This window comes from Ranitomeya variabilis, chromosome 3 (genome assembly GCF_051348905.1).
Source record: "Ranitomeya variabilis isolate aRanVar5 chromosome 3, aRanVar5.hap1, whole genome shotgun sequence".
Classification (NCBI taxonomy): Eukaryota; Metazoa; Chordata; class Amphibia; order Anura; family Dendrobatidae; genus Ranitomeya; species Ranitomeya variabilis.
Genome location: NC_135234.1, coordinates 10,623,615 through 10,650,118, shown reverse-complemented (window position 1 = coordinate 10,650,118; position 26,504 = coordinate 10,623,615). Strand labels below are relative to the sequence as shown.

At 51.0% G+C, this 26,504-nt stretch overlaps 1 protein-coding gene across 2 annotated transcripts in view; it reads left to right on the top strand.

Annotated features, from left to right (window-relative positions):
- Positions 1 to 26,504, top strand: part of FSTL1 (follistatin like 1) — a 44,738-nt gene that overhangs the window by 5,280 nt on the left and 12,954 nt on the right. For both annotated transcript variants that reach the window (XM_077293630.1, XM_077293628.1), the window contains 6 exons: positions 16,500 to 16,604; positions 17,207 to 17,336; positions 17,520 to 17,552; positions 17,639 to 17,769; positions 21,659 to 21,777; positions 21,913 to 22,025. In XM_077293630.1, the coding sequence (XP_077149745.1) occupies positions 16,500 to 16,604; positions 17,207 to 17,336; positions 17,520 to 17,552; positions 17,639 to 17,769; positions 21,659 to 21,777; positions 21,913 to 22,025 (631 nt within the window). The remainder of the gene's footprint in view (positions 1 to 16,499; positions 16,605 to 17,206; positions 17,337 to 17,519; positions 17,553 to 17,638; positions 17,770 to 21,658; positions 21,778 to 21,912; positions 22,026 to 26,504) is intronic.

The window sequence follows — 26,504 nt, the reverse complement described above, 5'->3', positions numbered from 1 at the left end:
TCTCATCCATGGAGGGGATCACTCACAATGTGTGGGGGCTTCTCATCCATGGAGGGGGTCACTCACAATGTGCGGGGGCTTCTCATCCATGGAGGGGGTCACTCACAATGTGCGGGGGCTTCTCATCCATGGAGGGGATCACTCACAATGTGCGGGGGCTTCTCATCCATGGAGGGGATCACTCACAATGTGCGGGGGCTTCTCATCCATGGAGGGGATCACTCACAATGTGTGGGGGCTTCTCATCCATGGAGGGGATCACTCACAATGTGCGGGGGCTTCTCATCCATGGAGGGGATCACTCACAATGTGTGGGGGCTTCTCATCCATGGAGGGGGTCACTCACAATGTGCGGGGGCTTCTCAGCCATGGAGGGGGTCACTCACAATGTGTGGGGGCTTCTCATCCATGGAGGGGGTCACTCACAATGTGTGGAGGCTTCTCATCCATGGAGGGGGTCACTCACAATGTGCGGGGGCTTCTCATCCATGGAGGGGATCACTCACAATGTGTGGAGGCTTCTCATCCATGGAGGGGGTCACTCACAATGTGTGGGGGCTTCTCATCCATGGAGGGGGTCACTCACAATGTGTGGGGGCTTCTCATCCATGGAGGGGGTCACTCACAATGTGTGGAGGCTTCTCATCCATGGAGGGGATCACTCACAATGTGTGGGGGCTTCTCATCCATGGAGGGGGTCACTCACAATGTGTGGGGGCTTCTCATCCATGGAGGGGGTCACTCACAATGTGTGGAGGCTTCTCATCCATGGAGGGGATCACTCACAATGTGTGGGGGCTTCTCATCCATGGAGGGGGTCACTCACAATGTGCGGGGGCTTCTCATCCATGGAGGGGATCACTCACAATGTGTGGGGGCTTCTCATCCATGGAGGGGATCACTCACAATGTGTGGGGGCTTCTCATCCATGGAGGGGATCACTCACAATGTGTGGGGGCTTCTCATCCATGGAGGGGGTCACTCACAATGTGTGGAGGCTTCTCATCCATGGAGGGGATCACTCACAATGTGTGGGGGCTTCTCATCCATGGAGGGGATCACTCACAATGTGCGGGGGCTTCTCATCCATGGAGGGGATCACTCACAATGTGCGGGGGCTTCTCATCCATGGAGGGGGTCACTCACAATGTGCGGGGGCTTCTCATCCATGGAGGGATCACTCACAATGTATGGGGGCTTCTCATCCATGGAGGGGATCACTCACAATGTGTGGATGCTTCTCATCCATGGAGGGGATCACTCACAATGTATTGGGGCTTCTCATCCATGGAGGGGATCACTCACAATGTGTGGGGGCTTCTCATCCATGGAGGGGATCACTCACAATGTGTGGATGCTTCTCATCCATGGAGGGGATCACTCACAATGTATTGGGGCTTCTCATCCATGGAGGGGATCACTCACAATGTGTGGAGGCTTCTCATCCATGGAGGGGATCACTCACAATGTGTGGGGGCTTCTCATCCATGGAGGGGGTCACTCACAATGTGTGGGGGCTTCTCATCCATGGAGGGGATCACTCACAATGTATTGGGGCTTCTCATCCATGGAGGGGATCACTCACAATGTATTGGGGCTTCTCATCCATGGAGGGGATCACTCACAATGTGTGGAGGCTTCTCATCCATGGAGGGGATCACTCACAATGTGCGGGGGCTTCTCAGCCATGGAGGGGGTCACTCACAATGTGCGGGGGCTTCTCATCCATGGAGGGGATCACTCACAATGTGTGGAGGCTTCTCGTCCATGGAGGGGATCACTCACAATGTGCGGGGGCTTCTCGTCCATGGAGGGGATCACTCACAATGTGCGGGGGCTTCTCATCCATGGAGGGGATCACTCACAATGTGTGGAGGCTTCTCATCCATGGAGGGGGTCACTCACAATGTGTGGAGGCTTCTCGTCCATGGAGGGTATCACTCACAATGTGCGGGGGCTTCTCATCCATGGAGGGGATCACTCACAATGTGCGGGGGCTTCTCATCCATGGAGGGGGTCACTCACAATGTGCGGGGGCTTCTCATCCATGGAGGGGATCACTCACAATGTGTGGAGGCTTCTCATCCATGGAGGGGGTCACTCACAATGTGTGGAGGCTTCTCATCCATGGAGGGGGTCACTCACAATGTGTGGAGGCTTCTCATCCATGGAGGGGGTCACTCACAATGTGTGGAGGCTTCTCATCCATGGAGGGGGTCACTCACAATGTGTGGAGGCTTCTCATCCATGGAGGGGGTCACTCACAATGTGTGGAGGCTTCTCATCCATGGAGGGGATCACTCACATTTTTACCTCAGATGATAGCAATGAATAAGGAGTAAGATCTAATCCTCCTCCATGAACAACTTCCCCCATCCTCCAGGATAATTAGGTGATGATGCTTTTCTCCATTATAGAGAGCAGGTCACAAGGGAAAAGTGAGAACGGAGTGTCTAGGGGAACAGATCATTGACATTTTGAGTCCAAGAAAATCCACAGATCTCAGTGCTCAAAAAGTGACAAAAAATAGAACTTGTGATAACTCTGAGCTGTAATAAGATAAAAACCTGCGGCCGTCAGTCAGGATCTGCCCAGAAGCCGATATCCAGCTGCTGGGGGAAGGGCAGGAATGTGGAGAATAAGGGGCAGGAGTGTGGGGAATAAGGGGCAGGAGTGTGGGGAATAAGGGGCAGGAGTGTGGGGAATAAGGGGCAGGAGTGTGGAGAATATTGAGGCATCACAGGAACTTCATGGATTTGTCAGAAAATGTAACAATGTACGGAATGTTTATACAGTTACATCCATATACCGTATATTTGGACAGAGACAACATTTTTCTCATTTTGGTTATAGACATTACCACAATTTAATTTTAAACATAACAATTCAGATGCAGTTGAAGTTCAGACTTTCAGCTTTCATTTGAGGGTATCCACATTAAAATTGGATGAAGGGTTTAGGAGTTTCAGCTCCTTAACATGTGCGACCCTGTTTTTAAGGGGACCAAAAGTAACTGGACAATTGACTCCAAGGCTATGTCACGGACAGGTGTGGGCAATCCCTTCGTTATGTCATTCTCAATTAAGCAGGTAAAAGGCCTGGAGTTGATTTGAGGTGTGGTGCTTGCATTTGGAAGGTTTTCCTATGAAGTAAACATGCGGTAAAGGAGCTCTCCATGCAGGTGAAACAAGCCATCCTTAAGCTGCGAAAACAGAAAAAAACCCATCTGAAAAATTGCTACAATATTAGGAGTGGCAAAATCTACAGTTTGGTACATCCTGAGAAAGAAAGAAAGCACTGGTGATCTCATCAATGCAAAAAGACCTGGGCACCCACGGAAGACAACAGTGGTGGATGATCGCAGAATAATCTCCATGGTGAAGAGAAACCCCTTCACAACAGCCAACCAAGTGACCAACACTCTCCAGGAGGTCGGCGTATCAATATCCAAATCTACCATAAAGAGAAGACTGCATGACAGTAACTACAGAGGGTTCACTGCACGGTGCAGCCACTCATAAGCATCAAGAATAAAAAGGCTAAAAACATCTAAAAAAGCCAGCACAGTTCTGGAAGAACATTCTGTGGACAGATGAAACCAAGATCAACCTCTACCAGAATGATGGAAAGAGAAAAGTATGGCGAAGGCGTGGTACAGCTCATGATCCAAAGCATACCACATCATCTGTAAGACACGGCGGAGGCAGTGTGATGGCTTGGGCATGCATGGCTGCCAGTGGCACTGGGTCACTAGTGTTTATGGATGATGTGACACAGGACAGAAGCAGCCAAATGAATTCTGAGGTATTCAGAGCCGCCATACTGTGTGCTCAGATCCAGCCAAATGCAGCAAAACTGATTGGTCGTCGTTTCATTCTACAGATGGACAATGACCCAAAACATGAAGCCAAAGCAACCCAGGAGTCTATTAAAGCAAAGAAGGGGAATATTCTTGAATGGCCGAGTCAGTCACCTGATCTCAGCCCAATTGAGCAGCATTTCACTTGTTAAAGACTAAACTTCAGACAGAAAGGCCACAAACAAACAGCAACTGAAAACCACCGCAGTGAAGGCCTGGCCGAGCATCAAAAAGGAGGAAACACAGCGTCTGGTGATGTCCATGAGTTCAAGACTTCAGGCAGTCATTGCTAACAAAGGGTTTTCAACCAAGTACTAAAAATGAACATTTTATTTAAAAATATTTAATCTGTCCAATTTACTTTTGGTCCCTTTAAATACAGGGTGGCACATGTTAAGGAGCTGAAACTCCCAAACCCTTCATCCAATTTTAATGTGGATACCCTCAAATGAAAGCTGAAAGTCTGAACTTCAACTGCATCTGAATTGTTTTGTGTAAAAGTCATTGTGGTAATGTCTATAACCAAAATTAGAAAAATGTTGTCTCTGTCCAAATATATATGGATGTAACTGTAATTGTCAGTGACCATAGAAACAGCGAATAAACCGCAAAAACATTGAAAATGTGAAAAACAAAATCTGTGTCAGTCTAATACGTTTCAGCCGCAGTTGTACACATGGAGGTTGGAGGTTCTGGACATTTCGGGTCTTTTCTCTTCTGTATTTTGGGGCTTCTGTCCTATCCTTATACAGACACATGGACTCCATTGTAGAGGGCGCGGGGACTTGCTGGCAGCCAGGAGGTGAATTCTCTGCCATTGCAGGAGAGCTCTGGATTTGGGGTCCGTGCTTCATATACCCTCTCAGTTGCCTGCCTACACAGGGTTAATAAGAGACTTAACTGTTTACATGCCGGACCTTTGAATACAGTGCGGATAATTGGGAACAGAAAGTCTCACACCTGGAGGAAGTGATCTCATACTGTAATCATGGGGGCCGCAGTGTGACAAGGGGGCCGATTGTACACAGACGTCTGGACGTTGTGGTGGGATCTCTGTATGCTGTATACTGCCAGCTGGTCTGCAGGCTACATACAGGGGGATAATGACACATTGTACAGTCCTGGGCTGGAGCCATATAATACAGTCATATAGTGTAATATACAGGTGCATCTCAAAAAGTTAGAATATCCTCAAAAAGTGAATTTACGGTATTTCAGTTCTTCAATACAAAAAGTGAATCTCCTATATTCTATAGAATCATTACACACAGAGGGATCTATTTCACGTGTTTGTTTCTGTTAATGCCGATGATTAGATAGCAGCCTTCATCTCATCTGCATTGTTGGGTTCTGGTGTCTCTCATCTTCCATCATCAAAGCAACCTGGGCTTCCATAACCCCTCAGCAGCACCACAGGCTGATCGCCTCCATGCCACGCCGCATTGATGCAGAAGGACCAAGTACTGAGGGCATTTACTGAACTTACATTTCAGGAGGACAACATTTCAGATTTTGCAATCATTTTTCAAGCTGGTGTTATAAAGTATTCTAATTTCCTGAGATAATGACTTTGGGTTTTCATTGGCTGTAAGCCATAATCATCAACATTAACAGAAATAAACATATGAAATAGATCACTCTGTGTGTAATGACTCTATAGAATATAGGAGATTCACTCTTTGCATTGAAGAACTGAAATAAATTCACTTTTTGATGATATTCTAATTTTGTGAGAAGCTCCTGTGTAATGGAGCCATATAATACAGTCATATAGTGTAATGTATAATATAGTCTCACAGTATAATATCACATTATCAAACCTTTCACTATGGTCATAATATAATGATACAATATAACATTGCGATATATAATAATCTTATAATACACTACAGTCCACCCCGGGGGTCTCTGCTCTTTCCCCCTGTGCCCATCAGTCTCTATGGCTCTGTAATGTAGACCCAGCGCCCCGGCATGTGGTGTCAGTGTCCTGTGTGACCCCGGATGCCTCCTCTGCTCCCTGTAACCGCCCCATAAACTGTATCACTACATCCTTCTCCTCCTGCTCCCCGGGGTCTCATCCTGCAGTGTCTGCCCAAAACATCTGCTGTAGATATAAGTGGGACCTCCTCCCCTCCTCCCCCAGGATCCACTGGACTGTCAGCTCCAGAGTCCAGCTATGACTTGTAAGGCTCCTCACTCTGCAGATCACATTCATACAAGTGTACAGCAAAGAGAAAGTAACTAGATTGTCAGCTCTGCGGCCAGTGATGTGTTATGTGCGGCCTCCTCCTGTGATCACACAGCCTCCTCCTCTAGATTGTCAGCTCTGCGGCCAGTGATGTGTTATGTGCGGCCTCCTCCTGTGATCACACGGCCTCCTCTTCTAGATTGTCAGCTCTGCGGCCAGTGATGTGTGATGTGCGGCCTCCTCCTGTGATCACACAGCCTCCTCCTCTAGATTGTCAGCTCTGCGGCCAGTGATGTGATATGTGCGGCCTCCTCCTGTGATCACACAGCCTCCTCCTCTAGATTGTCAGCTCTGCGGCCAGTGATGTGATATGTGCGGCCTCCTCCTGTGATCACACAGCCTCCTCCTCTAGATTGTCAGCTCTGCGACCAGTGATGTGATATGTACGGCCTCCTCCTCTAGATTGTCAGCTCTGCGGCCAGTGATGTGATATGTGCGGCCTCCTCCTGTGATCACACGGCCTCCTCCTCTAGATTGTCAGCTCTGTGGCCAGTGATGTGTGATGTGCAGCCTCCTCCTGTGATCACACGGCCTCCTCCTCTAGATTGTCAGCTCTGCGGCCAGTGATGTGATATGTGCGGCCTCCTCCTGTGTTCACAGCCTCCTCCTCTAGATTGTTAGCTCTGCGGCCAGTGATGTGTTATGTGCGGCCTCCTCCTGTGATAATACGGCCTCCTCCTCTAGATTGTCAGCTCTGCGGCCAGTGATGTGATATGTGCGGCCTCCTCCTGTGATCACACGGCCTCCTCCTCTAGATTGTCAGCTCTGCGGCCAGTGATGTGTGATGTGCGATGTGCGGCCTCCTCCTGTGATCACACAGCCTCCTCCTCTAGATTGTCAGCTCTGCGGCCAGTGATGTGATATGTGCGGCCTCCTCCTGTGATCACACAGCCTCCTCTAGATTGTCAGCTCTGCGGCCAGTGATGTGATATGTGCGGCCTCCTCCTGTGATCACACGGCCTCCTCCTCTAGATTGTCAGCTCTGCGGCCAGTGATGTGATATGTACGGCCTCCTCCTCTAGATTGTCAGCTCTGCGGCCAGTGATGTGATATGTACGGCCTCCTCCTCTAGATTGTCAGCTCTGCGGCCAGTGATGTGATATGTGCGGCCTCCTCCTGTGATCACACGGCCTCCTCCTCTAGATTGTCAGCTCTGCGGCCAGTGATGTGATATGTACGGCCTCCTCCTCTAGATTGTCAGCTCTGCGGCCAGTGATGTGATATGTACGGCCTCCTCCTCTAGATTGTCAGCTCTGCGGCCAGTGATGTGATATGTGCGGCCTCCTCCTGTGATCACACGGCCTCCTCCTCTAGATTGTCAGCTCTGCGACCAGTGATGTGATATGTGCGGCCTCCTCCTGTGATCACACGGCCTCCTCCTCTAGATTGTCAGCTCTGCGGCCAGTGATGTGTGATGTGCGGCCTCCTCCTGTGATCACACGGCCTCCTCCTCTAGATTGTCAGCTCTGCGGCCAGTGATGTGATATGTGCGGCCTCCTCTTCTAGATTGTCAGCTCTGTGGCCAGTGATGTGCGGCCTCCTCCTGTGATCACACGGCCTCCTCCTCTAGATTGTCAGCTCTGCGGCCAGTAGTGTGATATGTGCGGCCTCCTCCTGTGATCACACGGCCTCCTTTTCTAGATTGTCAGCTCTGCGGCCAGTGATGTGTGATGTGCGGCCTCCTCCTCCACTGTCGGCTCTGCTACATCTGTGCTCTGGCCCAGTGGAGGGTGCGGTACTAGGAGGGTCCGCAGTGACTCAGCCTTGGCCTGCAGTCTGCACCCATGGGGGACATTGGGAGGGCGCGGTATATGGGGCCCACCCCAGCTCTGGACTCCTGTTTGCCCACCTGGGGATTGCGTACACTGCAGTGTTAACCCACTAGGTGCCAGGTAGGTGCATGCAGGGTCTGGATCTGAAGGGGCTTCACACAGTTCTACACCTGTTTACAAAGTAAATCCCCCCGGGGTGGTCCGCACATAGCCTGTAATTGTGAGGAATTCCTGCAAACACAGCTGTCATGGCCTCACCGAAGAATGTCCCCCCAGATGTGCAGGACAAGGAGACCGAGACCCCAATAATATACAGCTTATATCAGTACTGGAGCGTTATAAGAGGGGCTGATATCGGTCACATACGGTGTAATGTCGGGTTATATCAGTACTGGAGCGTTATAAGAGGGGCTGATATCAGTCACATACGGTGTAATGTCTGGGGGTTATATCAGTACTGGAGCGTTATAAGAGGGGCTGATATCAGTCACATACGGTGTAATGTCTGGGGGTTATATCAGTACTGGAGCGTTATAAGAGGGGCTGATATCAGTCACATATGATGTAATGTCTGGGGGTTATATCAGTACTGGAGCGTTATAAGAGGGGCTGATATCAGTCACATATGGTGTAATGTCTGGGGGTTATATCAGTGCTGGAGCGTTATAAGAGGGGCTGATATCAGTCACATATGGTGTAATGTCTGGAGGTTATATCAGTGCTGGAGCGTTATAAGAGGGGCTGATATCAGTCACATATGATGTAATGTCTGGGGATATATCAGTACTGGAGCGTTATAAGAGGGGCTGATATCAGTCACATATGGTGTAATGTCTGGGGTCATATCAGTACTGGAGCGTTATAAGAGGGGCTGATATCAGTCACATATGGTGTAATGTCTGGGGATATATCAGTACCGGAGCGTTATAAGAGGGGCTGATATCAGTCACATATGGTGTAATGTCTGGGGATATATCAGTACCGGAGCGTTATAAGAGGGGCTGATATCAGTCACATATGGTGTAATGTCTGGGGTCATATCAGTACTGGAGCGTTATAAGAGGGGCTGATATCAGTCATATATGGTGTAATGTGTGGAGGTTATGACTGATATCAGTACTGGAGCGTTATAAGAGGGGCTGATATCAGTCACATATGGTGTAATGTCTGGAGGTTATATCAGTACTGGAGCGTTATAAGAGGGGCTGATATCAGTCACATATGGTGTAATGTCTGGGGGTTATATTAGTGCTGGAGCGTTATAAGAGGGGCTGATATCAGTCACATATGGTGTAATGTCTGGGGGTTATATCAGTACTGGAGCGTTATAAGAGGGGCTGATATCAGTCACATATGGTGGTGTAATGTCTGGGGGTTATATTAGTGCTGGAGCGTTATAAGAGGCGTTATATCAGTTTATCACTGCTCCAGGCTAATTAGATGTCTCGGTCTCGGCCTTCGTCGGTGCGGATTGTGTCGGGGAGAAGCTTCCGGTTGATCTGCCGCCTCCACCCGACGCCAGGAGGAGTAGTCGGTGTCCTTTTGTCGCCGCTGGTGTCTGTATAATCTCCGGCCTCTGGTTATTATATCCGGCCCCTGATCAGACGTTATATGATGGAGGACGCGATTCTCTCCCTCCGGCCCATGACTGCGGCGCTGGCTGTTTTGGCTACAGTGATGGCGTCACTTCCTGGGGTTCACATTCTCCAGCTCTCATGTCATCTGTGTACATGTGCCGAGTAAATGGCTAGGCCTGCTGGGACTTGTAGTCCTTCATGCTGTAGCTTAGAAGGCGACTGTGCTGTGATCACAGAGTATCTGCCATGCGGGAGAAGAGGGACAGGAGGAGACGTGCAGGGACAGGACCCGCCATTCCTGCCATAATCTGCCATCATCCGCCCTCCATCACAAAGGAAGAACTTCTCCTCACGGGAAAGAGGAACGTTCATGTCAGGAATCGCCGAACACAACATGTCCTCCATGTTCTCCAGTCACCTCCAGAGCTGCACTCACTATTCTGCTGTTAAACCATGTCCTGTACAGTGGGGAAAAAAGTGTTTAGTCAGCGACCAATTGTGCAAGTTCTCCCACTTATAAAGATGAGCGAGGCCGGTACCTGACATCACAGGTGACCACGACTGGATTTATTGTGGCTCGTTCTCGGGGTCCCGGTCACTAAGACTCGGTGTGTGCGGACATGTGTCACCGGGGTCCGCACTGTGACCCCCAAACCGCCCTGTAGAGGGTCCGCTGTGTATCCCCTGTACACATCTTATATATCGCATGGTGACCTCAGGGTTACAGACGTATGTGGGGCCACAGTCTCTCTCTCTCTGGGGCCGCAGTCTCTCTCTCTGGGGCTACAGTCTCTCTCTCTCGGGCCGCTGTCTCGCTCTCTGGGGCCACAGTCTCTCTCTCTCAGGCCACAGTCTCTCTCTCTCGGGCCACAGTCTCTCTCTCTGGGGCCACAGTCTCTCTCTCTGGGGCCACAGTCTCTCTGGGGCCACAGTCTCTCTCTCTGGGGCCGCTGTCTCTCTCTCTGGGGCCGCTGTCTCTCTCTCTGGGGCCGCTGTCTCTCTCTCTGGGGCTGCTGTCTCTCTCTTTGGGGCTGCTGTCTCTCTCTCTGGGGCCGCTGTCTCTCTCTCTGGGGCCGCTGTCTCTCTCTCTCGGGCCACAGTCTCTCTCTCTCTCTCTCGGGCTGCGGTCTCTCTCTCTGGGGCCACAGTCTCTTTCTCTCTCTGGGGCCGCTGTCTCTCTCTCTGGGGCCGCTGTCTCTCTCTCTCGGGCCGCTGTCTCTCTCTCTCGGGCCGCTGTCTCTCTCTCGGGCCGCTGTCTCTCTCTCTCTCGGGCCGCTATCTCTCTCTCTCTCTCTCTCTCTGGGGCCACAGTCTCTCTCCAGGGCCACAGTCTCTCTCTCTGGGGCCGCAGTCTCTCTCTCTGGGGCCACAGTCTCTCTCTCTGGGGCTACAGTCTCTCTCTCTCTCGGGCCGCTGTCTCGCTCTCTGGGGCCACAGTCTCTCTCTCGGGCCGCTGTCTCTCTCTCTGGGGCCGCTGTCTCTCTCTCTCGGGCCACAGTCTCTCTCTCTCTCTCTCTCTCTGGGGCCGCTGTCTCTCTCTCTCGGGCCACAGTCTCTCTCTCTCTCTCTCTCTCTGGGGCCGCTGTCTCTCTCTCTCGGGCCACAGTCTCTCTCTCTCGGGCCGCTGTCTCTCTCTCTCTCGGGCTGCGGTCTCTCTCTCTGGGGCCACAGTCTCTCTCTCTCTCTGGGGCCGCTGTCTCTCTCTCTGGGGCCGCTGTCTCTCTCTCTGGGGCCGCTGTCTCTCTCTCTGGGGCCGCAGTCTCTCTCTCTGGGGCCACAGTCTCTCTCTCTGGGGCTACAGTCTCTCTCTCTCTCGGGCCGCTGTCTCGCTCTCTGGGGCCACAGTCTCTCTCTCGGGCCGCTGTCTCTCTCTCTGGGGCCGCTGTCTCTCTCTCTCGGGCCACAGTCTCTCTCTCTCTCTCTCTCTCTGGGGCCGCTGTCTCTCTCTCTCGGGCCACAGTCTCTCTCTCTCTCTCTCGGGCCACAGTCTCTCTCTCTCTCGGGCTGCGGTCTCTCTCTCTGGGGCCACAGTCTCTCTCTCTCTCTGGGGCCGCTGTCTCTCTCTCTGGGGCCGCTGTCTCTCTCTCTGGGGCCGCTGTCTCTCTCTCTGGGGCCACAGTCTCTCTCTCTCTGGGGCCGCAGTCTCTCTCTCTGGGGCCACAGTCTCTCTCTCTGGGGCCACAGTCTCTCTCTCTCGGGCCGCTGTCTCTCTCTCTGGGGCCGCTGTCTCTCTCTCTCAGGCCACAGTCTCTCTCTCTGGGGCCACAGTCTCTCTCTCTGGGGCCGCTGTCTCTCTCTCTGGGGCCGCTGTCTCTCTCTCTGGGGCTGCTGTCTCTCTCTCTGGGGCCGCTGTCTCTCTCTCTCTGGGGCCGCTGTCTCTCTCTCGGGCCACAGTCTCTCTCTCTGGGGCCGCTGTCTCTCTCTCTGGGGCCGCTGTCTCTCTCTCTGGGGCTGCTGTCTCTCTCTCTGGGGCCGCTGTCTCTCTCTCTCTGGGGCCGCTGTCTCTCTCTCGGGCCACAGTCTCTCTCTCTCTCTCGGGCCGCTGTCTCTCTCTCTGGGGCCACAGTCTCTTTCTCTCTCTGGGGCCGCTGTCTCTCTCTCTGGGGCCGCTGTCTCTCTCTCTGGGGCTGCTGTCTCTCTCTCTGGGGCCGCTGTCTCTCTCTCTCTGGGGCCGCTGTCTCTCTCTCGGGCCACAGTCTCTCTCTCTCTCTCGGGCCGCTGTCTCTCTCTCTCGGGCCACAGTCTCTCTCTCTCTCTCGGGCCGCTGTCTCTCTCTCTGGTGCCGCTGTCTCTCTATCTCGGGCCGCTGTCTCTCTCTCTGGGGCCGCTGTCTCTCTCTCTCGGGCCACAGTCTCTCTCTCTCTCGGGCTGCGGTCTCTCTCTCTGGGGCCACAGTCTCTCTCTCTCTCTCGGGCCGCTGTCTCTCTCTCTCGGGCCGCTGTCTCTCTCTCTGGGGCCGCTGTCTCTCTCTCGGGCCACAGTCTCTCTCTCTCTCTCGGGCCGCTGTCTCTCTCTCTGGGGCCACAGTCTCTCTCTCTGGGGCCACAGTCTCTCTCTCTCTCTCTGGGGCCACAGTCTCTCTCTCTGGGGCCACAGTCTCTCTCTCGGGCCACAGTCTCTCTCTCTCTGGGGCCACAGTCTCTCTCTCTCGGGCCGCTGTCTCTCTCTCTCGGGCCGCTGTCTCTCTCTCTGGGGCCGCTGTCTCTCTCTCGGGCCACAGTCTCTCTCTCTCTCTCGGGCCGCTGTCTCTCTCTCTGGGGCCACAGTCTCTCTCTCTCTCTGGGGCCACAGTCTCTCTCTCTGGGGCCACAGTCTCTCTCTCTGGGGCCACAGTCTCTCTCTCTGGGGCCACAGTCTCTCTCTCTCTCTCTCTCTGGGGCCACAGTCTCTCTCTCTGGGGCCACAGTCTCTCTCTCTGGGGCCACAGTCTCTCTCTCTCTCTCTCTCTGGGGCCACAGTCTCTCTCTCTGGGGCCACAGTCTCTCTCTCTGGGGCCACAGTCTCTCTCTCTGGGGCCACAGTCTCTCTCTCTGGGGCCACAGTCTCTCTCTCTCTCTCTGGTGCCACAGTCTCTCTCTCTGGGGCCACAGTCTCTCTCTCTGGGGCCACAGTCTCTCTCTCTGGGGCCACAGTCTCTCTCTCTGGGGCCACAGTCTCTCTCTCTGGGGCCACAGTCTCTCTCTCTGGGGCCACAGTCTCTCTCTCTGGGGCCACAGTCTCTCTCTCTGGGGCCACAGTCTCTCTCTCTGGGGCCACAGTCTCTCTCTCTCTCTCTGGTGCCACAGTCTCTCTCTCTGGGGCCACAGTCTCTCTCTCTGGGGCCACAGTCTCTCTCTCTGGGGCCACAGTCTCTCTCTCTGGGGCCACAGTCTCTCTCTCTCTCTCTGGTGCCACAGTCTCTCTCTCTGGGGCCACAGTCTCTCTCTCTGGGGCCACAGTCTCTCTCTCTGGGGCCACAGTCTCTCTCTCTCTCTCTGGTGCCACAGTCTCTCTCTCTGGGGCCACAGTCTCTCTCTCTGGGGCCACAGTCTCTCTCTCTGGGGCCACAGTCTCTCTCTCTGGGGCCACAGTCTCTCTCTCTGGGGCCACAGTCTCTCTCTCTGGGGCCACAGTCTCTCTCTCTGGGGCCACAGTCTCTCTCTCTGGGGCCACAGTCTCTCTCTCTGGGGCCACAGTCTCTCTCTCTGGGGCCACAGTCTCTCTCTCTGGGGCCACAGTCTCTCTCTCTCTGGGGCCACAGTCTCTCTCTCTGGGGCCACAGTCTCTCTCTCCGGGGCCACAGTCTCTCTCTGGGGCCACAGTCTCTCTCTCTGGGGCCACAGTCTCTCTCTGGGGCCAGTCTCCTGTCGGGATCTGTAGCTGTGGTATTGCTGTACTATCACGCACTCTCCGCAGGGCACAATATGGCGGTATTTGGGGATTCTGTCGGTCACACTTGTAGGTTTGGGTGAAACTTTAGCCCAGTGATAGTAGTAGTTGAATCTATTGCTCTCTGTTATCAGGTTTTTGGACGGTCTGTTCATGAATGTGTCACAACCTGTCATGGAGCTGCTGCCGTCACACCCGGGCCCTGATGCTTGGGGGGGCCCTGATCCTTGGGGGGCCCAGGAGGCCTCTTTGGCCCATATCAGAAGACTATTAGAGACCCGTGATAGTTGGGACAATGGCGGAGATTTTGTATTGGGGTCCATGTGCCTGAAGTTTTGCCATTAGCTGAGACCCTCCACATGTGACCGATATAACGCAGCAATTATAATCTCCGGCCTGGCAGAGCACCGTCCCTTTAAGAGCTGAAGATTTCCTGCAGACCCTTCACTTCATACATGGGGGGCTCTTCTCCCAGCTCTGTGTGGTACATTCCAGTCTTGCCCCCTCTCCACAGTGGTGGCACTGCAGGGGTTAATGTCTGCTTCCTCTGCTGGTCTGCAGCTGGCAGCTTGTGATTGGTCAGATCCTGGCTGAATGGGGCGCTCTGATTGGTCCACATCCCCCCCTTACTTCCCAGGATTGTATTTGCAGCTGGAACACATTAAATTCCTGGGAAATTCTGCAGTTTGGAGACGTCCGGAAAACTGCCCTGTATGGTGCCAGGGCTGGAGGGGGGCAACACTGGGGGGGGGGGCATCACTGGGGGGGAATCACTGGGGGGGGCAACACTGGGGGGGCAACAGGTACAGCAAAGGAGGAGACCGCTCCCAACACCCCCATCACACACAGTGTATCACTCCCATCATCCCTGACCCAGGAGCTGACCCCCTACTCTCCCCATCACACAGTGTATCACTACTCCCATCATCCCTGACCCCAGAGCTGACGCCCTACTCTCCCCATCACACACAGTGTATCACTCCCATCATCCCTGACCCCAGAGCTGACGCCCTACTCTCCCCATCACACACAGTGTATCACTCCCATCATCCCTGACCCAGGAGCTGACCCCCTTCTCTCCCCATCACACACAGTGTATCACTCCCATCATCCCTGACCCAGGAGCTGACCCCCTACTCTCCCCATCACACAGTGTATCACTACTCCCATCATCCCTGACCCCAGAGCTGACGCCCTACTCTCCCCATCACACAGTGTATCACTCCCATCATCCCTGACCCCGGAGCTGACCCCCTACTCTCCCCATCACACATAGTGTATCACTACTCCCATCATCCCTGACCCCAGAGCTGACGCCCTACTCTCCCCATCACACAGTGTATCACTCCCATCATCCCTGACCCCGGAGTTGACCCCCTACTCTCCCCATCACACATAGTGTATCACTACTCCCATCATCCCTGACCCCAGAGCTGACGCCCTACTCTCCCCATCACACACAGTGTATCACTACTCCCATCATCCCTGACCCCAGAGCTGACGCCCTACTCTCCCCATCACACACAGTGTATCACTCCCATCATCCCTGACCCCGGAGCTGACCCCCTACTCTCCCCATCACACACAGTGTATCACTCCCATCATCCCTGACCCCGGAGCTGACGCCCTACTCTCCCCATCACACACAGTGTATCACTCCCATCATCCCTGACCCCGGAGCTGACCCCCTACTCTCCCCATCACACACAGTGCCATCACACACAGTGTATCACTCCCATCATCCCTGACCCCGGAGCTGACGCCCTACTCTCCCCATCACACAGTGTATCACTCCCATCATCCCTGACCCCGGAGCTGACGCCCTACTCTCCCCATCACACACAGTGTATCACTCCCATCATCCCTGACCCCGGAGCTGACGCCCTACTCTCCCCATCACACAGTGTATCACTCCCATCATCTCTGACCCCGGAGCTGACGCCCTACTCTCCCCATCACACACAGTGTATCACTCCCATCATCCCTGACCCCGGAGCTGACGCCCTACTCTCCCCATCACACAGTGTATCACTCCCATCATCCCTGACCCCGGAGCTGACGCCCTACTCTCCCCATCACACACAATGCACCGAATGATCTGGAATGGGTCGCTCTGAGCACACAGGCTGCCCTTGTTCTCGGCAGCGCATGTTCACACAGGACCATGTGCTGCCGAGAACATTAATGGTTTGTCCAGCAGATCAGATCATTGTCCCCATGAAGGGGCTCGTGTCTCCGTTGGTGGTCGCCGGCCTCTTTACAGAGGGGATGGATTTGTTTTCTGACATTGGATACATTGTATCTCTGATAAGTATGTAGATTCAGGACCTGGAGATCTGTGATCACAGTGGGAGACTGCACTGATCATCAGCATCTCCGCCATGATTGACACCAAGTCTCGGTGGTCACCACAATAATGTGACTGTGAAAATTGCGTCTGTTCTTCTGGTTTTTGGCAGCAGTAAGTGAGGGGCGCTCCTTCCCCCTCTTTATTATCCCCTTCATTATGTTCATTGCTTGTGCACATTGTTGATCAATACTGCCACACACTGGCTGCTTCTGGCACTGCAGCCTCTCCCAGCCATCCAGGAAAATAATAGGAAAAGTGACTCCCAGAATAAGATTTCATCTTCCTCTGAGTTTATCTCATCTTTATTTTATTTCTCTTGAAACAGGAAGAAGCAAAAAGTAAATCCAAAGTGTGCGCCAACGTGTTCTGCGGAGCTGGGAGAGAATGTGCTGTGACCGAGAAGGGTGAACCCACCTGTCTATGTATAGAGGTAAGATGTCAGCAGACGGGATATGGGCAGATAGCACATGGATGATCTCCTGGGTCGGGTGGACGGTACATGAATGGTCTCCTGGGTCGGGTGGACGGTACATGGATGGTCTCCTGGGTCAGGTGGACGGTACATGGATGATCTCCTGGGTCGGGTGGACTGTACATGGATGATCTCCTGGGTCGGGTGGACTGTACATGGATGATCTCCTGGGTCGGGTGGACAGTACATGGATGATCTCCTGGGTCGGTGGACAGTACATGGATGATCTCCTGGGTCGGTGGACAGTACATGGATGGTCTCCTGGGTCGGGTGGACGGTACATGGATGATCTCCTGGGTCGGTGGACTGTACATGGATGATCTCCTGGGTCGGGTGGACAGTACATGGATGATCTCCTGGGTCGGTGGACAGTACATGGATGATCTCCTGGGTCGGGTGGACGGTACATGGATGATCTCCTGGGTCGGGTGGACGGTACATGGATGGTCTCCTGGGTCGGGTGGACGGTACATGGATGGTCTCCTGGGTTGGGTGGACGGTACATGGATGATCTCCTGGGTCGGGTGGACGGTACATGGATGTTTCTGGTTCATTTCTAGAAATGTAAGTCCCACAAGAGACCAGTTTGCGGCAGCAATGGGAAGACGTATCTGAACCACTGCGAGCTGCATCGTGACGCCTGCCTGACCGGCTCCAAGATACAGGTGGACTATGATGGACACTGCAAAGGTACAATGTCGCCATTGTGTGATCCTGTGCCACTGTTATAACAGGATAATACTATAGCTGATCCATTATACAGTCAGAGGATTATCAATGTTATTATGCATAGTTCACGCGGACTGTAATATGATAATAGTCTGCAGGTCAGGACACCTGTTATAATGGTTCTGTCTTTATTCCCTGGAGCAGAGAAGACGTCTGATGATGCCGCCGCCAGCCCAGGTATCACTTCCTCTCTATTACTCCTCATGGGTGTTATAACCTGTGATTTTCCTGCTCTTTTACCATCTGTCCCTTGCTCTTCTCAGTCGTGTGTTACCAGTCTGACCGCGATGAGCTGCGGAGACGCGTCATCCAGTGGCTGCAGGCCGAGATCATCCCCGACGGATGGTTCTCCAAGGGCAACAACTACAGCGATATCCTGGAAAAATACTTCAAGGTAAGGAGCGCCGGGCTGTGGGGTCCTGGAGACTAATGCTGTGCACAGGACGATGAAGAGAACATGGAGCCGCAGGGAAAATGCTGTGCACGGAACGATGAAGAGAACATGGAGCCGCAGGGAGACTAATGCTGTGCACAGGACGATGAAGACAACATAGAGCCGCAGGGAGACTAATGCTGTGCACAAGACGATGAAGAGAACATGGAGCCGCAGGGAAAATGCTGTGCACAGAATGATGAAGACAACATAGAGCCGCAGGGAGACTAATGCTGTGCACAGAACGATGAAGAGAACATGGAGCCCCAGGGAGACTAATGCTGTGCACTGAACAATGAAGACAACATATAGCCGCAGGGAGACTAATGCTGTGCACAGAACGATGAAGAGAACATGGAGCTGCAGGGAGACTAATGCTGTGCGCAGAACGATGAAGAGAACATAGAGCCGCAGGGAGACTAATGCTGTGCACAGAACGATGAAGAGAACATGGAGCTGCAGGGAGACTAATGCTGTGCACAGGACGATGAAGAGAACATGGAGCCCCAGGGAGACTAATGCTGTGCACTGAACAATGAAGACAACATAGAGCCGCAGGGAGACTAATGCTGTGCACAGAACGATGAAGAGAACATGGAGCTGCAGGGAGACTAATGCTGTGCGCAGAACGATGAAGAGAACATGGAGCCGCAGGGAAAATGCTGTGCACGGAACGATGAAGAGAACATGGAGCCACAGGGAGACTAATGCTGTGCACAGAACGATGAAGAGAACATGGAGCCGCAGGGAGAATAATGCTGTGCAATGAACGATGAAGACAACATGGAGCTGCAGGGAGAATAATGTTGTGCACTGAACGATGAGGACAACATGGAGCTGCAGGGAGACTAATGCTGTGCACAGGACGATGAAGAGAACATGGAGCCGCAGGGAGACTAATGCTGTGCACAGAACGATGAAGAGAACATGGAGCCGCAGGGAGAATAATGCTGTGCAATGAATAATGAAGACAACATGGAGCTGCAGGGAGAATAATGTTGTGCACTGAACGATGAGGACAACATGGAGCTGCAGGGAGTATAATGATGTGCACAGAACGATGAAGAGAACATGGAGCCGCAGGGAGAATAATGCTGTGCAATGAATGATGAAGACAACATGGAGCTGCAGGGAGACTAATGCTGTGCACAGAACGATGAAGACAACATGGAGCTGCAGGGAGAATAATGCTGTGCACAGAACAATGAAGACAACATGGAGCCGCAGGGAGACTAATGCTGTGCACAGGACGATGAAGACAACATGGAGCTGCGTACACCATTATCTGTCTGTTCCACCACAAACCACAGGAGAGACTTTATACAGTGTTAGTGTAGTAATATTACCTATCTAGTGTGCAGCAGGAGTGTAGAGCTGTCATTTACACATCTCCCCCCCCCCCCATAACAATGGGCTTTATTGCCCCAGCTGCTGATGCTGCCCTGCCTATCTAGTCCCCACAGAATAAGGGTATGTGCACACGTTCAGGCATTTTCGCGTTTTTGCAATAAAAACGCATACATATGCATCCTATCATTTAGAATGCATTCCGCAATTTTTGTGCACATGATGCGTTTTTTTTTTGCGAAAAAAACGCATCGTGGTAAAAAAATGAACATGTTCATTAATTTTGCTTATTTTTCGCGTTTTTCCCGCTATTCTATGCATTGGGAAAAAACGCACAAAAAACGCATTCGGATTTCTGGCAGAAATGTCCGGTTTTTGTCAGGAAATTTCTGCAAGAAATCCTGACGTGCACATACCCGAATAGATCACACATTCTGCCCCCTATCCTGCTACTAACGATAGCAGAGGTGTAGCTCGGGTTTTGGTTCAGGGGGACAAACTTCTGAGTGGGGGTCGTGGCCTACGACGGTGATGGCGCACTAGTCTGCTGCTCTGAGGTGACTGCCTCTGAAATCAATGAAAACCATTACCTACAGTTTTAATTTCTCCTCACAAATGTTAAAGAACCTTAATTAATTAGATTTCTGTTATTTTTGGAGAAATGTTCCTACATTTGAAGCATTTTGTGAGCTATCACTTACAGTGGTTGCTTGGTGACCAGGCCGTGAGACTGAGGCCTACTTACCTCACAGCTGCCTGATCTCTCCTGACTGACTTCTATAATTTACTAACGTAAACATTCTTGGTATTTTGGCCCTTTTGTTCTTTACAACACTAAGGATTTCTCCTTGTATACAGAGATTATTATAATTAAATAATACATCACCCGAAGTGAGGTTTTCCTGGAAGAAACCGGTAGAATACCAGCACCAGTATCTGAAGTATTAATCTTTATTTCACTAGCCTCCCAGGGATAAAGAAAGAGGCATTTTTGCATATCTGCGCACGCTCGATCCGGTGGATGACAATCCGGGCCGCTGATTGCAAAATCAGTGCCAACAGAACAAACGTTAATAGCACGGCAGCCATTACTAACTTACTGCGCAGGCGCGCACTTACAACTTTACTTTATATTGCCTATACTTTGTCTAATCTTATTTTACCGAAATGGCAGAAAATCCAGAAAATTGTGTAATGTTTATCACTACTATAGACTCTTAGGCTACTTTCACACTAGCATTAACTGCATTCCGTCACAATGCGTCGTTTTGCCGAAAAAACGCATCCTGCAAAAGTGTTTGCAGGATGCGTTTTTTCGCCATTAATTAACATGAAGCGACGCATTGTGACGGATTGCTACACGTCGCACCCGTCGTGCGACGGATGCGTCGTGCAGTGGCGGACCGTCGGGAGCAAAAAACGCTACATGTAAAGTTTTTTGCTCACGACGGTCCGCTTTTTCCGACCGCGCATGCGCGGCCGGAACTCCGCCGGAACTCCGCCCCCACCTCCCCGAACTTCCCCGCACCTCACAATGGGGCAGCGGATGCGCTGGAAAAATGCATCCGCTGTCCCCGTTGTGCAGCGGGGACAACGCTAGAGTCGGGGACCTCAGCCCGATGCACGGCGACGGGCTGAGCCCGACGCTAGTGTGAAAGAAGCCTTATTCAGTCGGTATAATGCCTGTGAAAACTTTAGTTATACTATTACCATATTTTCAGTGCCTAGTCCTGCTTGTCTAGTCTCCAGCAGAACAATAGATTTTCCTGTCATTGTCATTACCTAGGGATAATAGGATCATTTATACATTCGTTACATTTTCTTAAGCTCTATTCTATAGTTTTGCCTGTGATGTAATCCTGCTTATCTAGTCTCAGTAGTACCCTAGACCTGTCACTGAGTCATTACAATGCCTTCCTACTGATAACAAGGGATGCCCAGTAATAACCGTGTGTATGTAGCTCATCATTCTGCTGTTGTCAGTGATGTAGTCCTGCCTATCTAGTCTCCAGCAGTACAGCACTTGTCATTCAGCACTGCTACGTCTAGTTTAATGTTCCAGTCATCCATAGAGATGAATCAGTGTCGGGCAGGAGGTTCGATGCACAGTTGGACCTATTGACCATCTCCATAGAACTGTAGATTCGGGAGTCTCGCACAAGGTCGCCAAGACACTGAATGAGGACCAGCAAATTATTTTTTGCAGTGAATGTGTTAAATACTGATCAGGAAAGTTTTTGTGACCATCTTGAGACAGAAAAATTCCATCACCATGACAAGCAATATCTCATAAAAACTTTGTAATTGTCCTGAGAACTCGCACTGTCCCAGTTGTTATAAATCCTGGCAGATCCATCCTTCTGGGGAGGTTGGACGACTTGTATACTTAGGATCTCTTTGCCTGGCATCTTATTGTTCCTGGAATTTACGGATTAAAGGAATTTTCCATTTGTAAATGTGACTTATCCGGTACATTTCTATCCTGAATGTTTTCTGCTATCAGAGCTATGATGACGGCGACTCCCGCCTGGACTCCTCCGAGTTTCTGAACTTCCTTGAGCAAAACCAAACAGCCATTAACATCACCACCTACGTGGACCAGGAGACCAACAAGATCCTCAAGTAAGGGCCCCATGTGTTTCACGTCTCCGCTGTGCTGCAGGACCCCCCTCGGCGCTGCATTATGTCACTGTAGTGTAATAAGGTATTACATGACATCATATGTAATAGCCTCTGGGGTTTGTCTTCTGTGCTCAGGGGTCTGTGTGTGGAGGCGCTGATCGAGCTGTCCGACGAGAATGCTGACTGGAAACTAAGCTTTAACGAGTTCCTGAAGTGTCTGAACCCCACATTCAGCCCTCCAGACAAAAGTAAGTGGAACACAAAATGTCCTCCCTGCGACTGGGGTGTATCCTCCCTGCGGCTGGGGTGTATCCTCCCTGCGACTGGGGTGTATCCTCCCTGCGGCCGGGGTGTATCCTCCCTGCGGCCGGGGTGTATCCTCCCTGCGGCCGGGGTGTATCCTCCCTGCGGCCGGGGTGTATCCTCCCTGCGGCCGGGGTGTATCCTCCCTGCGGCCGGGGTGTATCCTCCCTGCGGCCGGGGTGTATCCTCCCTGCGGCCGGGGTGTATCCTCCCTGCGGCCGGGGTGTATCCTCCCTGCGGCCGGGGTGTATCCTCCCTGCGGCCGGGGTGTATCCTCCCTGCGGCTGGGGTGTATCCTCCCTGCGGCTGGGTTATATTCACACGTTTATTGCAGTATATCATCCCTATGATTGCAGTATATTCTCTCTGCGACCGTGTATATTCATGCCATGATTGTGGTAAATTCTCCTTATGACTGTGGTATATTCTCCCTATGACTGCGGTATATTGTCCCTATGACTGAGATAGTCTCCTGTGATGCAGCGGTAGCACCGTACGCAGTGAAACGGCAGTGACCAAGCAAGTTCAAAACAAAAAGTTCCTTTAATGTTACTTCACATAGTCCATAAGAATACACGGCTTTAGCTTGCAGTCCCTAAACAGGCCGGACTTCCCTTTGTCCAGTTTTCCTGGGCGACCGCACACCGGGACCAAGTCTCTTTTCTCACGCAGTGCACAGCACGCTGTATCCTCCGGATCGCAGCCAGGAAAATAAAATGACAGCCCGGGACGCAGGGTGTTGGTCTCTTTGGTTCCTTCTGCCTCTCTGTTTCCTCACACAGGGAGTGCTCTGCATACAACTGCTCTGTCTGCTTCCAAGACTAACACCCCTCCCCTCTACTCCAGGGCTTTTAACCCCTTTCTGACATCTGACGTACTATCCCGTTGAGGTGGGGTGGGCCCGTAAGACCACCGACGGGATAGTACGTCATTACCGATCAACCGTGCTCACGGGGGGAGCGCGGCTGATCGGGGCCGGGTATCAGCTGACTATCGCAGCTGACATCTGGCACTATGTGCCAGGAGCTGTCACTGACCGCTCCTGGCACATTAACCCCTGGCACACTGCGATCAAAGATGATCGCAGCGTTCCGGCGGCACAGGGAAGCATCGCGCAGGGAGGGGGCTCCCTGCGTGCTTCCCTGAGACCCCCGGAGCAACACGATGTGATCGCGTTGCTCCGAGGGTCTCCTACCTCCTCCTCCCTGCAGGCCCGGATCCAAGATGGCCACGGGGGGCCTTCCGGGTCCTGCAGGGAGGTGGCTTGCAAGCGCCTGCTCAGATCTGGCCCTGGGAAGCCTCTTGCAGTGCCTGTGTGATCGCTGATCTGACACAGTGCTGTGCAAAGTGTCAGATCAGCGATCTGAAGCTATAGCATAATGTCCCCCCTGGGGCAATGTAAAAAAGTAAAAAAAATATATATATTTACATGTGTAAAAATAAATAAATAAAATATTGTTCCAATAAATACATTTCTTTGTCTAAATAAAAAAAAAAACAATAAAAGTACACATATTTAGTATCGCCGCGTCCGTAACAACCCGACCCATAAAACTGTCCCACTAGTTAACCCCTTCAGTGAACAGTCGTTTTTTGCCTCGTTTTTTTAATTTTTTTTTTAATTTTTTTTTTACTTTTTACTTTTTATTATCATACCGCCAAACAAAAAGTGGAATAACACGCGATCAAAAAGACGGATATAAATAACCATGGTACCGCTGAAAACGTCATCTGGTCCCACAAAAAACGAGCCACCATACAGCGTCATCAACGAAAAAATAAAAGTTATAGTCCTCAGAATAAAGCGATGCAAAAATAATTTTTTTTTTCTATAAAATAGTTTTTATCGTATAAAAGCGCCAAAACATAAAAAAATGATATAAATGAGGTATCGCTGTAATCGTACTGACCCGAAGAATAAAACTGCTTTATCAATTTTACCAAACGTGGAACGGTATAAACTCCCCCCCAAAAGAAATTCATGAATAGCTGGTTTTTGGTCATTCTGCCTCACAAAAATCGGAATAAAAAGCAATAAAGTCACGTTCCCGAAAATGTTACCAATAAAAACGTCAAATCGTCCTGCAAAAAACAAGACATCACATGACAAAATATGGAAAAATTATAGCTCTCAAAATGTGGAGACACAAACTATTTTTTGCAATAAAAAGCGTCTTTTAGTGTGTGACTAGTGTTGAGCGATACCTTCCGATACTTGAAAGTATCGGTATCGGAAAGTATCGGCCGATACCGGCAAAGTATCGGATCTCGCCGATACCGATACCCGATACCAATACAAGTCAATATGACTCAAGTATCGGACGGTATCCCTGATGGTTCCCAGGGTCTGAAGGAGAGGAAACTCTCCTTCAGGCCCTGGGATCCATATTACTGTGTAAAATAAAGAATTAAAATAAAAAATATTGATATACTCACCTCTCCGACGCAGCCTGGACCTTACCGCTGTGAACCGGCAGCCTTCTTTGCTTAAAATGAGCGCGTTCAGTACCTTCCATGACGTCACGGCTTCTGATTGGTCGCGTGCCGCTCATGTGACCGCCACGCGACCAATCAGAAGCCGTGACGTCATCCCTCAGGTCCTAAATTCCTAGAAGGGAATTTAGGACCTGAGGGATGACGTCGCGGCTTGTGACTGGTCGCGTGGCGGTCACATGAGCGTCACGCGACCAATCAGAAGCCGTGACGTCATGGAAGGTGCTGAACGCGCTCATTTTAAGCAAAGAAGGCTGCCGGTTACCAGCGGTGATGTCCAGGGGCCTCCGGAGAGGTGAGTATATCAATATTTTTTATTTTAATTCTTTATTTTACACAGTAATATGGATCCCAGGGCCTGAAGGAGAGTTTCCTCTCCTTCAGACCCTGGGAACCATACACTGGGAACTTCCGATTCCCGATACCACAAAAGTATCGGATCTCGGTATCGGAATTCCGATACCGCAAGTAGGCCCCTTAAAAAATAGTGAGGAAAGAATGGTTGTAGATGACGAGGAAAAAGCTAAGATATTAAACACCTTCTTCTCCACGGTATTCACGGTGGAAAATGAAATGCTAGGTGAAATCCCAAGAAACAATGAAAACCCTATATTAAGGGTCACCAATCTAACCCAAGAAGAGGTGCGAAACCGGCTAAATAAGATTAAAATAGATAAATCTCCGGGTCCGGATGGCATACACCCACGAGTACTAAGAGAACTAAGTAATGTAATAGATAAACCATTATTTCTTATTTTTAGGGACTCTATAGCGACGGGGTCTGTTCCGCAGGACTGGCGCATAGCAAATGTGGTGCCAATATTCAAAAAGGGCTCTAAAAGTGAACCTGGAAATTATAGGCCAGTAAGTCTAACCTCTACTGTTGGTAAAATATTTGAAGGGTTTCTGAAGGATGTTATTCTGGATTATCTCAATGAGAATAACTGTTTAACTCCATATCAGCATGGGTTTATGAGAAATCGCTCCTGTCAAACCAATCTAATCAGTTTTTATGAAGAGGTAAGCTATAGGCTGGACCACGGTGAGTCATTGGACGTGGTATATCTCGATTTTTCCAAAGCATTTGATACCGTGCCACACAAGAGGTTGGTACACAAAATGAGAATGCTTGGTCTGGGGGAAAATGTGTGTAAATGGGTTAGTAACTGGCTTAGTGATAGAAAGCAGAGGGTGGTTATAAATGGTATAGTCTCTAACTGGGTCGCTGTGACCAGTGGGGTACCGCAGGGGTCGGTATTGGGACCTGTTCTCTTCAACATATTCATTAATGATCTGGTAGAAGGTTTACACAGTAAAATATTGATATTTGCAGATGATACAAAACTATGTAAAGCAGTTAATACAAGAGAAGATAGTATTCTGCTACAGATGGATCTGGATAAGTTGGAAACTTGGGCTGAAAGGTGGCAGATGAGGTTTAACAATGATAAATGTAAGGTTATACACATGGGAAGAAGGAATCAATGTCACCATTACACACTGAATGGGAAACCACTGGGTAAATCTGACATGGAGAAGGACTTGGGGATCCTAGTTAATGATAAACTTACCTGGAGCAGCCAGTGCCAGGCAGCAGCTGCCAAGGCAAACAGGATCATGGGGTGCATTAAAAGAGGTCTGGATACACATGATGAGAGCATTATACTGCCTCTGTACAAATCCCTAGTTAGACCGCACATGGAGTACTGTGTCCAGTTTTGGGCACCGGTGCTCAAGAAGGATATAATGGAACTAGAGAGAGTACAAAGGAGGGCAACAAAATTAATAAAGGGGATGGGAGAACTACAATACCCAGATAGATTAGCGAAATTAGGATTAATTAGTCTAGAAAAAAGACGACTGAGGGGCGATCTAATAACCATGTATAAGTATATAAGGGGACAATACAAATATCTCGCTGAGGATCTGTT